Source organism: Aythya ferina, assembly GCF_964211825.1.
Source record: "Aythya ferina genome assembly, chromosome: 20".
Lineage (NCBI taxonomy): Eukaryota > Metazoa > Chordata > Aves > Anseriformes > Anatidae > Aythya > Aythya ferina.
The window spans coordinates 1,973,861-1,991,057 of NC_140318.1; the positions used below are offsets into that span (position 1 = coordinate 1,973,861).

General features: G+C 36.7%; 1 protein-coding gene across 4 annotated transcripts in view; it reads left to right on the forward strand.

Annotated features, from left to right (window-relative positions):
* RC3H2 (ring finger and CCCH-type domains 2) overlaps positions 1-17,047 on the forward strand; it is a 29,649-nt gene extending 12,602 nt beyond the window's left edge. The window contains exons 7-21 of one of the 4 annotated variants that reach the window (XM_084493769.1): positions 332-464; positions 703-821; positions 1,194-1,306; positions 1,943-2,251; positions 3,033-3,247; positions 4,355-4,782; positions 5,243-5,413; positions 6,608-6,763; positions 7,685-7,898; positions 8,096-8,180; positions 8,703-8,784; positions 9,160-9,294; positions 9,839-9,946; positions 10,975-11,123; positions 11,736-17,047. In XM_084493769.1, the coding sequence (XP_084349895.1) occupies positions 332-464; positions 703-821; positions 1,194-1,306; positions 1,943-2,251; positions 3,033-3,247; positions 4,355-4,782; positions 5,243-5,413; positions 6,608-6,763; positions 7,685-7,898; positions 8,096-8,180; positions 8,703-8,784; positions 9,160-9,294; positions 9,839-9,946; positions 10,975-11,123; positions 11,736-11,934 (2,616 nt within the window). In that variant the 3' untranslated portion in view covers positions 11,935-17,047. The remainder of the gene's footprint in view (positions 1-331; positions 465-702; positions 822-1,193; positions 1,307-1,942; positions 2,252-3,032; positions 3,248-4,354; positions 4,783-5,242; positions 5,414-6,607; positions 6,764-7,684; positions 7,899-8,095; positions 8,181-8,702; positions 8,785-9,159; positions 9,295-9,838; positions 9,947-10,974; positions 11,124-11,735) is intronic. The other 3 variants (XM_084493771.1, XM_084493772.1, XM_084493770.1) reach the window with 3 other exon arrangements.
* Positions 17,048-17,197: the final 150 nt, after the last annotated feature.

A 17,197-nucleotide genomic window follows, 5' to 3' on the forward strand; every position in this document is an offset into this window, starting at 1 on the left:
ATACTGAAAATCCAAGAACTACTTCAGTTACTTTTTTGTCTTTGGTTTTATCAAATATTGATTAAAACTAGAATGAAGACTTTTCCTCACTGTAGTGTACTCTTCATATGAAGACATTTTGTTTTCTAGTATAGTGTTTTTTTGTGTCTTATGATGAAGCTTCATAGGGCAGATTCTGAGTTGAGAAATGAAATTTCTCTCCACTGATACTTGCTATGTACTATCTGAAGACACGGCTTATTGCATTTAGGAACCAATGTAATGAAAATCTTCTTAAATTAGCAGTTCACAGCTGTATGATGCAACACACTAATACTTAGTTTGTTTTCAGCTCCAATCTCCAGAGTCTTTTGCGAAGAGTGTACAAGAATTGACAATTGTCTTGCAGCGCACGGGCGATCCTGCAAATTTAAACAGGCTCAGGCCTCATTTGGAGCTCCTGGCAAATATAGATCCAAATCCAGGTATGCAAATGAATCTTATTTTAAGTTCTCTTCACATTCTTCCTATCTAGCAAAGTAAATTATATAAGATAACCTCTGTTCCTAGTTTCAAAATTCCTGTTAATTAATGTAGTGTGTCATAAACTCTTCTTCAGGATTCTCTGAATTCTATGCTACTTTAGTGTTTTGGTAGAGTTGTCTCATTTATGATACACTTAGAATTATTGACAGAGACAAGCCTGCTTTTTAATAACTTTAGATGCAGCATCTCCAACATGGGAGCAGCTGGAAAATGCAATGGTGGCTGTAAAGACTGTGGTACATGGATTGGTGGATTTCATTCAGAATTACAGTAGAAAAGGACATGAAACTCCACAGGTAACTGTATTTGACTATTGTATGATATGTCTTAATCTACCACTTACAGAAAGATGCAACTTTGGAAAAAATAAAAATAAAAAAATGGTTAACCTGAAATATTAATGGCATTTTCTGTGGAATAATCAGTGATACTGTTAACTGCTGCATTCAAGTTTTGAAAACGTAAAGTTTCTGAATATGGAATACAGGAGAGCTTACTGAAGTGAGATTCGTATAATGGCATAGTACTTAACCCATCAACAAGAGATTTCCTTAGTTTTCTGATTAAAGATGCAAAATTTTAAAACTTCTTAAATGTGTGTATTTTTAGGCTATTTTTGTCTTTTTATTGGTGTATAAGCGGAATGTCTTTTATTCGTGTTTCTTAAGCCACAACCAAATAGCAAATACAAAACAAGTATGTGCCGAGACCTTCGACAGCAAGGGGGATGTCCAAGAGGAACCAACTGTACTTTTGCTCATTCTCAGGAAGAGCTTGAAAAGTGAGTATAGGAGACTCTTTTTTTTTTTTTTTTTTTTTTTTTTTTTACCCAATTTAAATCCAAGCAGTTTTCCTTAGAACTTTGAAAATGGTTTCTTCTATGCATTTATTCATTCTGAATGGGTTCATGAATGTCTTGAAGTGACAACTTGTAATGTGAACTTGAAGGTACAGTAAAGCAATGCCTGGAAACTAATTGCATTTTTTTTTTTAAATAGAACTTTATATTATCACTATGTATTATGAAACATCGTAGGTTCAGTCTGTCAGGGATTGGTTATACTGTCCACAGGGGAAAGAATGTTAATTATATTTTAATTAAGTAGTAAATTGAGTTTTTTAGATAATATGTAACATGCATTTTTAAAACTGTTTTCCTGCAAATCCACTTCCAAAGAACTGCAGAAGTGAATCTTCTTAGAGGAGGTGGTTTTTGGTTACAGGGAAAACACTGATGTTCTACTTGCAGATTTGGCCAAACTGTTGAAAATAAATACCAGTGTAATCTCCTGTAATTTTTGGTTATAATATTTATCTCAATCCCTCTCTTTAGTCAGTTTTACAAATAAATCAAACTGTACAATAAGCATTTCTTTAATCATCTGTCTTTTCTGTGTTTGCATATGTTTGTTTGTAGATACCGCCTGAGGAACAAAAAAATCAGTGCAACAGTGAGAACGTTCCCCCTTCTAAATAAAGTTGGCGTAAATAGCACTGTCTCGACCACTACGGGAAACGTAATTTCTGTCATAGGAAGCCCTGAAGCAACAGGGAAGATGGTGCCGAGTAGTAATGGAATAGCTAATCTAGAAAGTGGTGTTCCCCAGCTGATCCCTCGCTGTGCAGACACCTCTTTGAGAGCTTTGGAGAACACCAAGAAGGGAGGGAAGACTGGAGCCAATGGCCAGAACGTTTCGGGATCCCCTACAGAATCACTACCTGAAAAGTTGGTAACATTTTTTTTTTTCATAAAAATAACTAACCACAATATTTTGTCTTTAGATTATCAAGGCAAGAAAGCTTGTGGATCAGAGATAATAGGTACAATTCTGGTCCTAGCTTACTGTTGCTGGTGTTGCTTACTGACTACGGAGTTGTGCAAGATCTTGTACTGCAGTGCGGACATCATACAGAATTTGGATTCAAGCTGTCAGAGCAAACATCAGTTGTTTTAGCTGTTGAATTGTTCTATGTAATATAAATTTGCAAATCTCTCTCTATATCAGTTGAGAACAACAGAATAAAAGATATATAACTTAGTATTGAGCTATTACATAAAAACAAAATGAAAAAATGGTACTCAAAATTTGATATTCATGCAGAAGTTTGTGGTTTTTTTCCTTAAATCAAGAAAAATCTCATTATAAAAAATCCCTTTATAGTCCTGGAAACCTTCCAGGTTTCGGGTTTTCCCTTAAAAATGCTTAGGTACTTCTTTAAGAAACACTGAACCTCTCAATTTTTCAAAGCCTTTGTCTTTACCAGAATACACTTAGAAGTAGTACGTAAGCTTATGAGGGTATACCAGAACCATCTATAGATGCTTTTGAGTTCTTTTATGAGAGTCTGAGATTTGATAATATCATCAGTTTGGGGTGTTAAATTAAAATTTCAGAGCAAATGACTTCACCTAACTTTTCACTATCCATAGGAGTGTGTACACAGAGAGCTGATTACCTGAAATAAGTTAAGGTCTGCTTAAAAATTCCTTGGTAATCCTTTTTCAGTAAAATTGGTTCTCCACCCAAGACTCCTGTAAGCCAGGCGGCAGCTACCTCAGCTGGTCCTCCCAACATTGGAACAGAAGTGAACTCTGTGCCTCCAAAATCCAGCCAGTTTGTTCCCAGAGTACCTGTCTACCCTCCACATTCTGATAATGTTCAATATTTCCAAGATCCCAGGACTCAGTTGTCGTATGAAGTTCCACAGTACCCCCAGACAGGTGAGTGAGATGCACACCGAGACGATAGGTCTGAATTCTCATCTAGATAAACCTGCGTGTTGTGTGCTAAGAAATAACTGGTTTCATTTTAGTGGATTTCTTTCAGTTTTGTGGATTTCATATCAGCTGAATCTTCATTTAGTAGAATACTGTTCCACTGCTGAATATGAGAGGGACCTGTAGTCTGCTTCCAGTATTGGTGATTCTTGGTTTTGAGTGCTGTATATTATGCAACTTGTACCTTGATAATCCAGAGCTTGAACCTCAGTATCTCTCATGTACTTTTTCCTTCATTAGCATTTAAACAGGTTTAGTTAGGCTCACTCACCTTGTGCCCTATTCATGGAGGATATCTGTAGCCAGGATTCAGACCCAGAGGCATTGCTTGCTTCTAGTAGTGTTTAATAAACAAGAGAAATGCCCTGCTGGATTACATGTATTATTAGGAGTGGTTTTTTTTTCCTGCTTTAGTCATTCAGAGTCATGGGGAAGAACAGTGTTTTCATGTACTATGATGCTCTTACCTCTTTGTATTTGCTCAGATGTTTTTGAAAGGTTTCAATTATCTTTTTAGGTTGCCATATGCATGTTTATATTCAAACTATTAAGACTTCGTTCTAGCATCAGGTCATTCACAAGCTATCAGAACAAATGTTAGAGGTGTTCAGGCAACTCTCTCCAATGAAAAGGAGTAAACCAAGTGTGAAATGGTTACTTAGAAACCTTTGAAATTATTTATTTTTAGCAGTATAGCTTTTATTTTAGAGGTGCTATTTTAACTGTGTATATAAAGAAGTGTTTAAAATGCTGACTTTTTAGTTACATAGACAGTTAAACTGCAGTATCTGGGAGCAATGGCAGAGAAAGTTGGTTTTCCAGATTGGGTCATGCTAGTAAAGGGTCAGCACTGCAACAGCAAATGTGGTTGTCATACATGAAATTATATTCCATTAAAGAGATGATAGGGTCAGTAGTGAGTTTGTAGAAATGTGACACTTCATTCTCTAAAGGTGTAATGCTTTACTTAATGCTATTTGCAGTTTTAGAAGGTGTAAATTTATGGGTCATTTGTGGTCACATTAAATATACCTTTTTCCAATTTTCAAGGCTATTATCCACCACCTCCAACAGTACCAGCTGGCGTGGCTCCCTGTGTTCCTCGCTTTGTGAGGTCCAATAATGTTCCAGAATCCTCCCTCCCACCTGCTTCCGTGCCATATGCCGATCATTACAGTACATTTCCCCCTCGAGATCGACTGAATTCTCCTTACCAACCTCCTCCTCCGCAGCCGTATGGACCAGTTCCTCCTGTCCCTTCTGGAATGTATGCTCCAGTTTATGACAGCAGGCGCATCTGGCGCCCACAGATGTATCCACGAGATGATATGATTAGGAGCAATTCTTTACCTCCCATGGATGTGATGCACTCATCTGTCTATCAGACATCATTACGTGAGAGATACAACTCTTTGGATGGGTATTACTCTGTGGCTTGTCAACCCCCAAATGAACAGAGGACTGTGCCTTTACCAAGGGTAAGTGAGAGCCAGAAAGGGAGAGATTAAGGCTTTATTCTAAAGGTCATTACTGAAGAGTTGGTAAATAATTAGCATAGGCCTCCTCTGTTTAGTTGAGGTTACAGAGATAAGAAATAAGACCTGGACAAAGTTTTTGTTCTGTTTTACAAACAAAATAAATTGAGCCTGTGAAATAGATTACTGTAATCTGGATTAGGACCAGAGCAGTGCTGCCTCTGGAATTCCTGTACAGGTCGATTGAATTCATTACATATTGATTGAGTTCATTACATATTTTAAGATTTGATTTACCATACATGGACTGGATTTTCCTCCAGATCCTTGCAGGATTCTTCTAGTAATATCACTGGAAAATTACAGTCCCAAGGGAATATGTTGTCCAGGTGTGTCTACTGCAAGTATTTACCTTTTGGTTAGAGTATGGCAGAATAAACAGAACTATCTTTATTATTGCTAGGAGCCTTGTGGTCACTTGAAGACTGGTTACGATGAGCAGTTAAGACGGAAGCCAGAGCAATGGGCACAATACCACACGCAGAAAACTCCTCTTGTGTCGTCAGCCCTTCATATGGCAACACCATCTCCAACACCACCTTCTCCTCTCTTCAGTGTAGATTTCAGCACAGAGGTGGGAAGCCAAAGAACTTCTTTATTTTCCCTTCCTATTTCTGTAAGAAGCCATTTAATATTTCTAGGAAAGATTTTCCTTCTGCCATCTATTGTTCAGAAAATGAATTCCTTCTTTTAGCAAGAGGAGAGTAGTATCTAATCATGAATACATTCAATTTGTTATTAAGCTGATGCTAAACGTGATTGCTGAAAAACTTCAAAAAGCGAAGAGGTCAATTCAATTTCCTTTCATTAAAGGAAATATAACTACGTTGAACTTGCTTTGTGAATTTCACAGAGTGAGTTTGTTGTTTTGTGTTTGTTTTTTTTTTGTTCTCCACACATAGGAAACAATGGTTGTTTTCCACTAAGGACCTTCCTTATCATATTCCAAATTGGCATTATGGCATGATGTGTAGACTGAATCAACCTGCAAAAATGCTTGTCAAATCCTAGAGAATATATACCCATTAAAAGTGACAAAAGATACTGGCAGAATATTGTGTACCTATGCGACACAGTTCTGTAAGCAAGAATGGAAATTTACCAAATAGGAATTGTGTGCTTTAAGTGTGGGGGGTAAAAAATAATAAATGAAAAAAATCATTGTTTTCTATACATGTAACTTAAATGCATCCAAGAAATTCTTTTGAGAATGAGAACCACTGTACCAAGCACTCTTTGCTGTAGATTACTGGTTTCACTGTTCACATTTGAGGCGTTCTACTGTAATTATTCAGAATAGGTCTTGTAAGGTAGATAAACCTGAAGTCCTTCATGGGTGTATTCAAGGTATATCAGGATTTAGGTCTTCATCCAGGTTGGAGTGTTCTGAGTCGTACTTCTATCTGCCACTGGCTTCTACAGTAAAGAAAAATGCATGGCTTCCTCTGAATTAACTTACTGTAGGTAATCACACGGAGAAACCCACTGCTAATATAGCGACACTGATTTCAGCCTCTTATCTTGGCAGGTCAGACAGTTACTTGTACTGGGAAAGCCTTACCCTTCTTGGACAGCTGTCAGCTGCACTGGTTTAAAATTTGATTGTTGCATGGGTTATGCTGTCCCTGAGTCAAGTCTTGAACATGGATATACCTCCTTGGTTGACTTTTGAGATAATATGATTAAATAGTAGTAAATGTCTTTTCTTATTTTAAGACTGAATTCCCTGTTTTTCTTATTTATTACTTATTTATTCCCTTTTCTGTAGTTCTCAGAGAGTGTCAGTGATTTGAGTGGAACTAAATTTGAGGAAGACCATCTCTCTCACTATTCACCGTGGTCTTGTGGCACTATTGGCTCTTGTATAAATGCTATCGACTCAGAGCCCAAGGATGTGATTGCCAATTCAAATGCCGTGTTAATGGTAGGGGTTTTCTGCATGTTATCTCATTAGTGTAATGATACTTACATGCTGAAGTGTCTTCTGTTTGATTAAACAAGCCTTTTTTTCTTTTATTGACAACTTCTATTCTTAGTATTTTAGTTTAAAGTAGCTTGGCCCATCTGAAATTGTTTGGAGTACCTCTTCCCAGTTTTGTAAACAAACTACATGTTTATGTCAGTGACAGGACGTAGTGCCAGGAATAAAATTCTCAGACATCTGAAGCAACCATGTTAATAACACATCCCTCTAAATCAAATTTGTATTCAAAATGTTTTGAGTAGATGGTCTATAAATGGATTGGATTCACTAATTTTCTTTAAATGTATTCTCTAATTATTGGAGTGATGGGATAAAAATGTTGACTTCTCAATCCTGTCTCTTTTATCAACTTTTTATCATCTGATTTTAATGAGTGGGGGGAAAAAAATGAAGTACTTCAGGAAACAAAAAAAGAAATGTAGTAGGAATCGTGGCACACAGCTTACTTTTGGAAGGCTGAGAGCTTATGCTTTTTAGAGACTTTCTGTTACACAGTGTAGCAGGTTACCTTTATGTCCTGTGTAGAACATACAACCAAATCTTATAATTTCTCAAGTGTTTTTAATACTTCCTCCTAATACAGGAAATGGTACTGAAGGACCTTAAAGCAATAGTGGAACATTTTCTGCCTGGAAATACTAGCTTGGAAAAAAAATAGTTCTAATACTGGCAATAGCTTTCTTACGGTCAGTTTGCTGTTAAAAGGCAATAGTGAAATCATCGTGGTCCATCCTGGCTCTCTAGTGGAACTGTTTTTCTTCACTGTATTCAGCAACAGTAGTCAGAAAGTCATTTGCCATCTGAGTTATAGGAATGACCTCAAACAAGTCTGTGGTATCTCTTTGTTTCTTAAATACATAGGATTTGGACAGCGGGGATGTTAAAAGAAGAGTGCATTTATTTGAAACTCAGAGAAGGGCAAAGGAAGAAGATCCTATAATCCCATTTAGCGATGGACCGATCATTTCCAAGTGGGGTGCAATCTCCAGGTCATCCCGTACAGGTTATCACACAACAGATCCTATTCAGGCCACTGCTTCCCAAGGAAGTGCAACTAAGCCCATCAGTGTATCAGGTACAAGTACAGGCTTCCTATTGACAACGTAGCATATATCACGAGCATTTCTTCATGCTTATATTTATTACAGCAATGAAGATGTAAAAAACTAAAATACCTGTATGTTCTACTTCTTAAGAACAGATATATGTATATGTGTGTATATATATATATAAAAATATAAGATAATGCAAACATATTTTAAATTGTTATAGATTATGTCCCTTATGTCAATGCCGTTGACTCGAGATGGAGTTCGTATGGCTCAGATTCCACTTCATCAGCACGTTACGCAGAACGGTATGGACTTGTCCTTGGTATAGTCAGTTAATTTTTTTTTTGTAGCTGGCTAATGTTTAATATCCCTGAATGTAATTTAAAAAAATATTTACTAATAGACCTTCTTAATTTTTAAAGCAATAGATTTTTTCTATCCATCATAAAGACTTTGGAAAAACTAAGTTAAAACTTGTGTAGTCTTTAATACTAAATACAGGAATAATATCAGATTACTAGCAATGTTACTCTTGAGACACCTAATCAAAGAATTAGTCAGGTACTGCCAAGCTGTCATGTCCAAATCTGATCTCGACTAGTTCAAATTTTCTTGCCACTTCTTACCAATAAGTATGTTTGCTTCATATGATGCTTTGGGGTACTGTTAATATACCCCTTTCCTCCCTTGCCATGAAGATGAAGAGTCATGTAGTACCTTAGTCATGTAGTTTGTCCAAAAACCTGATATTGATAGACTGTTTTTTTTGTCCTTTGATTTAGAAAACTTGCTTTTAATTCACAGTTTTACCTTCTTTTCTCTTAAAGGGACAGATTCATAGTTACAGATTTGTCTGGTCACAGAAAGCATTCCAGCACTGGAGATTTATTAAGTATTGAATTACAGCAGGTAAGATCAGATATACCATGTGCTTAAAAAAAATAATCAAATAAGCATTCTTGATATAACCTACAGAAAATAGTGCAATTAACAAGATGATAAGTAAGTTACCTAGGCATGAGTACCACGGTGCTTCCTGGGGTGCAGGTGCATAAGGACAGCTAGTATGACCTGTTCCGTTGACATCAATAAGGCCATTTTGGGATAAAGTAGTGGACTTGGTAAATGTCAGTAGATACAGAGCAAAATAGATGTTGGACATCAAAGGAATACATAATTACCCATCTGGAGTGAGAGCTGTTCATTTGTAAGCTGATTTTATATTGCTGTTTGACAATGTGTTCTAAGTATACTTGTAGGTAACTGGTATGTTTCTTTCCATAGGCCAAAAGTAACTCGTTATTACTTCAGAGAGAGGCGAATGCACTAGCCATGCAGCAGAAGTGGAATTCTCTAGATGAAGGCAGTCGCCTTACCTTAAATCTTTTAAGCAAGGAAATTGATTTGAGGAATGGTGAGGTAAAGCAAGGGGTAATTGGGATTAAACAAATCTTTGTTTATTTTTTTTTTTGTGTATACATGTACATCTGCACACACAAACACCCTCTCAAATCTAATGTTCCCAAACATTTATAATTTGTTCTGTGCAAGTTAAGCTGCTATTGTTATTACACCCACTTGTTTCCCAAGATCAAGTAGGTACACCTGCTGTGCTGTTGCTCCAGTCATCCATTTGCAAAATGGGAAGAATGTGACCATTGATCTTCATGTGATGCTTTTTCTTTGCTCTACTTGTGCATGTTAAAAATCTAAACCTTCTGTTAATTGGCTACAGAAATTTCAAATCGGTATTTGTTGTCTATATCACTGCTTTGTGAACAGATTATGCTGTGTGTCCTGTTTTGCCTATACCCAAAGTTTTGTGATTAACTAGCTCTTTTGTATCATAGAATTGTTGTGTCCTAGAAATGCACCTTCTGCTTTCACTTTAATATTAGAGTGTTGTGTGACACAGGTGAAAAGCCAACTTGATATTTACAGAAAGTATTTTATTCTTTTCTAGACTGATTATACTGAAGACTGTGCAGATGCAAAGCCAGATCGAGACATTGAATTGGAGCTGTCAGCCCTAGATACAGATGAACCCGATGGGCAGGGTGAACAAATAGAAGTAAGTTAACAATCTGTGTCTAAAAAGGTCCCTGGATCCTTTCATTAATTAGTCAAAAAAATTTAACACTTTTCTTTGTGCAGTAGTAGATTATGTTGATAGCAAAGCCTTTTGTCTTACTCTTTGTACTGATATCAAGCATTTGTCTTACTTTAACACTAGGGATCTCATACTCATTATTCAGATACTGTTAATATGTGGCTGTTAATAATAGCTAAGTTAAAAGCCAGCTGACTGTTGCTGTGGTAGCTTTCAGTTTTTTACTCTTTACTTTTTGATAGCATTAGTCATGTGGGGAATCTATTCCTTTCCCCTTCCTCTTCAGCATTGAAGCTATAATTTAAGAATGTTTTACATGGAAAATCACATTTAAATGTGATCTTTAATTTTTTAAGATCACATTTTATTTTTTAATCTTTTTTTTTTCCTTTTTGATATCCTTTGTTTGAAAAGGACTGAAGAATTTGGAAGCTATTTTACTTCCTTCTTATACAAATAATTGTGTAAGGACAAATAATTGTGTGTCCCTTGTGAATTCTAATAAACAGAATATGGTGCCTAAACTGCTGGGATTAGCTGTAATTTCAAACAGTTGATCAGCGTGTAATCTAGATATGATCTTATGATCTCTTCTGTAATCTGCCTCTTATGTCAGCTTTATAGCTGGAAAATGATGGAGATGGTCAAAGCACTCCTGAAATGCCTGATGAGGAGGTCACACCTGCAGCTAGGGAGCTTCTTGAAAAAGTTCTGTTTCAATTTCAGTCCTCTAAGGAATTCACAGTTTATATCACATTACTTCTATTAAAAAAAAAAAAAAAAGCTATGTTAGAGATACCTGAAGTGATAGGCAAAAATGAAACATGAGCACTTCTATATTAAAATGTGATAGACGTACCAATAGTCTGAAATAAAAATCAAAAGTCACATGGAGACAGTTTCCAGCAGCTTTATGTAGTGGAACATAATAGGAGAATTTGAAGTTGTTAGCAACAGTGTTGATGGACATTTCTCCTTTTCTCCTGTAGGAGATTCTGGATATACAGCTAGGTATTAGTTCTCAAGATGATCAGCTGCTCAATGGAACAACTGTAGAGAACGGGCATCCACTAAAGCAGCACCAGAAAGAATCTATGGAACAGAAGAGACAAAGTTTAGGTGAAGACCTTGTGATTCTGTGAGTGTTAGACAAAACAGCAGTGTCTGCCAGTCTTAGACAAACAGCAGCATCAAAGTAGTTGAAGTGTGGTTGTTTAAGGATGAACTACATACCTTCTCAGACTTGGGGTAGACATCTGCATTGTGTATACATGGTGAAGTGAGAAGAACCTGTTAAGAAATCAAGTTAGGTCACAAATGTGAAAGTCACAGGATGGTACCATTGTTTGTATGCATTGTTGTTATCATATATGCTGAAACGTGTCACAGCTGTTAAAAATACCTTTCACATGTTCAGTAAGCAAAAAATGCAGAAGTATTTTTATAGTTGCCAGAAATTTCGAAAAATTTCAAAAGGTTAAGTTTCAGACTGTTTGCACAAATCTCCATAGAGAGGTAGTTTTTAAAATACACTATTTTAGGTTTACATGTTCTTTAGTTTTTAATGTATAATGCAGCCCTTGAAAATGAGGCAGACTGCATTTAACATCTTGAGCATACCCTTCCCTAGTAAGATGTTATTCCTGTTGCTAAAATTGAGTTTGTCAGTATTTATTTAATGCACAGAAATTCAGTTCCGGATACTTGTGCATGTACTTGTTTAATATTTGTAACTTATTTTTCTCCTCAGGGAGGAGCAGAAAACAATCCTGCCCGTAACTTCTTGCTTCAGTCAGCCGATCACAACATCTGTTAGCAATGCAAGCTGCCTGCCCATCAGCACATCAGTCAGTGTTGGCAGCCTCATTTTGAAAACTGCTCACATTATGTCTGAGGATAAAAATGACTTTTTAAAGCCTGTTGCAAATGGCAGGATGGTTAACAGCTGAAAGGCATTCATCTTTCCAGCTTGTGACCACACCATGGAAGCATTTACACTAGCTTTTTATATATATAATATATATTATATAATGTATATTTTTTTTAAAAAAAATAATATTGGGGTCATGCATTTCCTGTGGACTCTTTGATACTTCAAGCCCCTCTCGCATTAGCATTCTGAAGAAAAAAAACTTACTTTACTAGGGTAAGGCGTTCACTTTCCACAAATGAATGGAATTTGGACATTGTTTTACTTAAGCTTAAAGCAGCTTTTTATGAGTTTGTAGCAATCCGGTGCGGTATCTGAGCCATTCTTGTTTAAAATGGCTTCTGTAGAAAACTAACAACTCAGTTATTTAAACTAGCAGGATCCTACAATGATACATCTAGTGAAAGGAAGACTAACTTATTTGTCTCTATTTTGTTTCATGAGAGAAGAACTTGTGTCTCGTTGCAGCTGCTTTTTCCTTAGTTGTGGAACTTTGCATGGAGTATTGTTTCCTGTTTGAAGACTGAGAGGTGGGGATTTGGACTTGAGACTTTTTACAGGGTTAACACACCATTAGCTTTGCACTGCTGCGTTATTTGCAGGTCTGTGGTGCAGTGCTTTGCTGCAGCTTTTTGTTTCCATCCCCCCACCCAGTTTCTGCTTTAGTACTGTAGATACACATACACAGGCTACTTGTCCAAGTAAAGTCACCAGAAGTAAACCAAGTGCCTAAGTCCTCCAGCTAATGTACTAGGTATTGATCTCCCCAAGTTATACATGAAACAATTGTCAACCATTTTGAGAGGTTATGCACTAATGTAACAGCATTTTTTTTTTATTAATAGTTCTCAACTTGCAGATTATAGAATCCAGATGACTTGGCAAAAAGTATCAGGTGCTCTTGGCTTTCCTTTGAAAACCCTGTATGTAGTGTTTGCACTGACTAACAAGATGGTATTGCTGTTTTTGTACTGTTTTGTTTTTAATTTAAACTAAATATTGGGAATTTAAGGCAGTTATTACCTTTTGTTTAATGTTGTTAATCATTATTTTGTATTCAGGTTTAATTTTTGCTTGTTCAGTGGCAACTTATTTTCAAAGACCTTGAAAATACAATAATATAGCATTATCTGACCTTCAGAGTACGGAAAAGTGTATGAATTTATGCCCTGTTAAGATGTGACTGAGAATCATGTTAGACATGTCAACTGAAAAGAGTTTTTCATAAATACACACAATCTAGAGCCCTGGGCATATTTTTTTTAAGAAGCTTAAAAATTGACTTTTTTTCGGAAAAGAAAGCAGGACTCTCCCTCCTGATAATTACTATCTTGTTTGTCCTCTTACTTTTCTTTGTGACAAGTTTTACTTTTTTTTATGTTTTATTAACTTCTGTGAAGTTGTTTACTCTGAAAATTGTACTGGAATATTTTAAGCCAAGCTGATCTTTCACCAGGTGTACTGCATGTAAGGGCTTTTCCTGCTAGCAAAATGCTTAAAGAGGATCATGTTACTGGTCGTCTGAGTTGTTATTTTACAAAATCACAGCTATGTGGTCGGGTAAGATTTTGATAACTGTTTTGTGCACGTTTCTGGGGGGTGGGGGTTGGCGTTTCCCTGAGGGTTACTGATTAGACTAAGTAAATATTGGTGTTTGATATCTCTCCTAACGAACCTGTCCATGAAATAATTATGTTGTAAATATACATGAAAATCCAAGGGTTAGTTTTGATATTCTGGTGTCAGTATGGAAGATCTTACACATCTATTTAATACTCAAATGTTAAGGAATGTATGTAGAAAAACAGTCAAGTAGTCTTGTAGTGTTCTCTGGCTGTTGCTGTACCTTCCTATAGCCAGTGCCACCTCATAGCTAGGATTAGATTGATGCTTTGTTTCACTTGCAACTCAAAGTGAATGGATACAAGAACCAGACCACCTTTGTCACCTTAACTTATTTCCTATTGATGTTAAATTTAACTTAGAATGTTAGACATAAATATGATTGTTGTATATTTTATACCAAGACCATTCTGTAAATATGAATTTATATTACTTTTGAAATGCTTCTGAGATACTATTATTTGCTGTACAATGTAATTCCAAAACAGATATGCAAACAAGTATGTCTCTTTCATGGATATTTAAACAGTGAGATCTTCCATGTTGAAGGTGATGTAATTTTTTTAAAAGATTTTTAAATTTTAAATTGCTATTTTGTTACAAAAATAGAGAAAATATAAAGGTTTGAGAAGTCCTTATTTGCCCTCAGGGAAAGAGCCCTCTGTGCACCAGAACTCCACAGAACATCTTCAGCATGATCTGAGGGTGAATATATACTACATAAATTGATTGTGTATTTACCTTAACTTTTTAATTTTAAAATTGCAATTTTAAAAACTTGGTTGTGCTCTGCTGGAGGGGGATTGGGATAAGCTGCTTACACACATTTGCCTGTTTGTCCAGTGAAGTTACATAAGCCTAACATATTCCTGCCAACCATATTGGCATATTTAAGAACAAATGTATCTATATACTCTTGTCTGCAGCAGGAGGTCCCATGATAATAGTATTTCTCTAGGATGACCATACACTTCATATGGAAAGTTGGTTCTTAACTGAGGCTAGTTATTTTCTCAAATTTTTAATATAGAGAATGAAAGGCAAAAAGTTACTTGGGGGTTTAAATAGCATGTCAGCTTTTGTCTTGCAGTTTTAACACTGACTATGTGATTTTTGCCATGAAACTATGCCCTCCAGTGCCCTGACAAGTAGAAGCTACAGGTGGGAACCTAGTTCTGGCTTTCTTCTTTGGTGGAGTTTCATCCCTTGACCCTATATAAATAAGTATGTATTCATTTGTCTAGTTGCAAATCAGGTGCCTTTGGGCTACGGAAGGGCTTATTTTCTGACACTGAGATATAGTGACTAATCTTCGTGCATTAATAGCAGTGATTCCCATTTAGGTTTTGGCCTTTGCTGTCAGAAGAAAAAAAAAAAAAAAAAAAAAAAGGCCCATAGCAGATTGGGGAAAAGAGATTGGCTCTTTTGCTTTGCTTGGACAAGCATTTTTTATTATTTTTGTTTTTGTTTGTTTTTCCCCACCCCTACTAGGGGTACAGCAGGGATTTCACATGCAAGAGATACAGGAGTTATTAGTATCTAAGTTAATTGTGTTGCCTCACTACCTGGATTCATTCCTTGTTTTGCCTCATTTCCCACATAGGTCTTAATAGAGACTAATGCTTGTGCTGGGAGAATGCTTGTGTGAAAAGTAGTTATCTGTACATTCTTAACGTGTAATTATAGCAGAGTGATCGCCCTGCTACTGATATTTTGTTCCTGTAAACAGGTGACAAGAAATGAATCTTAGTGTTTATGCAGATTTTGCATTGTAGAATGTATACTAGACCCTTCAAAGGAAAGGTTAGACTCTTTGCAAAGCAAACTGGCGTTGGTTCTTGGTAGTCTAGTACAGGGACGCTAAAGTTTGACACTTGATTTCAAAGAAGAAAGATTGTATACAGCTGATTATGTTAAATAAGCTCTTCATTGCTCATTGTATAAGTCTAATTTGGGAGGTTTTAGTGCTTTGATAACATGATTGAGATTTTAATTTATCCTGTACTCAAGAGCTGAATGCTGTTCTTGTATAATAGTGTACTAGGCTGGATGAGGTACAAAATAATACACAGCGGTCATAAACAGCTGAGGAAAGAACACTTAAAAATAACTATCTAAACTCAGAATAGTTCCAAACATGTTTTCTGTTTGCTTTCTTAAAGCACAAGTTGTCAAGTTGTACCTGTTGCTGTACATAAACACTGTATGCCAGCAGCTCCTTGATCATATTTGTGAACAGATTTTTCATTATTATTAGACTTATTAAAGGAAGATGCTGAATTTGAGAGTGTAACAAAATGAGAAATGATCGACATATAGTATGTAAAAGTCCATTATTTATGTTGTAGCTTAATCCCTTTTGTTAGGAAATTCCCTCTAATTGAGGGACCTCTTCTGCAAGCAGAACACAAATGTGCTTTTTAAATGACCCAATTCTCCAGTATAAATGAACAGCTAAAATTGGCAGTAGTCGTCACTGTATCTCTTTGCTTGCAAGGGAGCACAACGAGGGAAAAGAACTAGCAGTGATGGGATAAAAACAAATGTGAATATTCCAAATTCCCTGTATCGAACCGTAGCGCTACACCCCGTTACTTGAGGAGTAGGTTTGTGGAAGCTTTTAATCAGTCAAGAGGTTGCTGTAAAAGCTGAAATAAAACAGAGCCTGCATTCACTACTGCCAAAAGCCAGGGTCATTTGCACATAGCCCATCAATTTATCCAGAGTAGATCTCAGTTAATCCAAGGCATGGAAATGCATGCATTTTCTTAGCTGGGCAAACAAGTACATTATACGGTAGTTGTGATACAACACACGTGGCTTTTATTTGTACTGCACATACCCACTGTACAGCCACTCAGAAGTATTGTGGTTAGCTTGCAGCATCTGCTGTCCGCATTTATACTGTTTACTGCGTATTCTTTTCCCTGGAAGTTTTAAGGAAATTTTTTTTCTTGTTGCATTGATTACATTTTATAAATTTGCTTAGCTGGAAAGTTTGGGAAAAGAGGCCTGTTTGTCAATTGTACAACCGATTGTGAAGCTCTAGTGTGAATATTTTTACGTCTGTATTAGACATTTTCTTTGCAAATCTATTGTTCGATTGAAATGTAAATGAAATAAAAGATGGTGTACACCCATCATGTATAAAGCAGGCACCATCGCTACGATGGATTTAATGCTCATTTTTATGGCGCATTCTCAGCTTCTATTTAAAACTATAATTTAAAATCTGTAAAATGAAATGGGGTTATATGGGGGAGTAAATTCTATTCCGTTTATTTCGGTTTTATTCCCGACTTGTACTGTTTCCCTTTGTGTTAGAAGTAGGGCAGGGCCCGGCGGGGCGCTCTGTGCGTGTTTGCTGTAGCACTGAAGTGAAGAGGTTTTAGCTTTGGCTGGTCACAGAGTAGAGCATCATGGTTTTCAGTGTTTGAGAGAATCGATGGAAGAAGTTTGCAGTATTGACATGTATTTGCATGCACAAATAAAAATTATTTGTCCACCTTCACCGCCTCCGTGCCTCAACCCGGGGAAGGGCCGGGAGGGAGGGATGAGAGGAGGTGGTGCGGGCCCGGCTCCCCCCCCGCCGTTGCGGTGGTAGCGCCCGGGCGGGCCCAGTCCCTGCCCGCGGGGTGGTGGCGCCCGGGCGGGTCCAT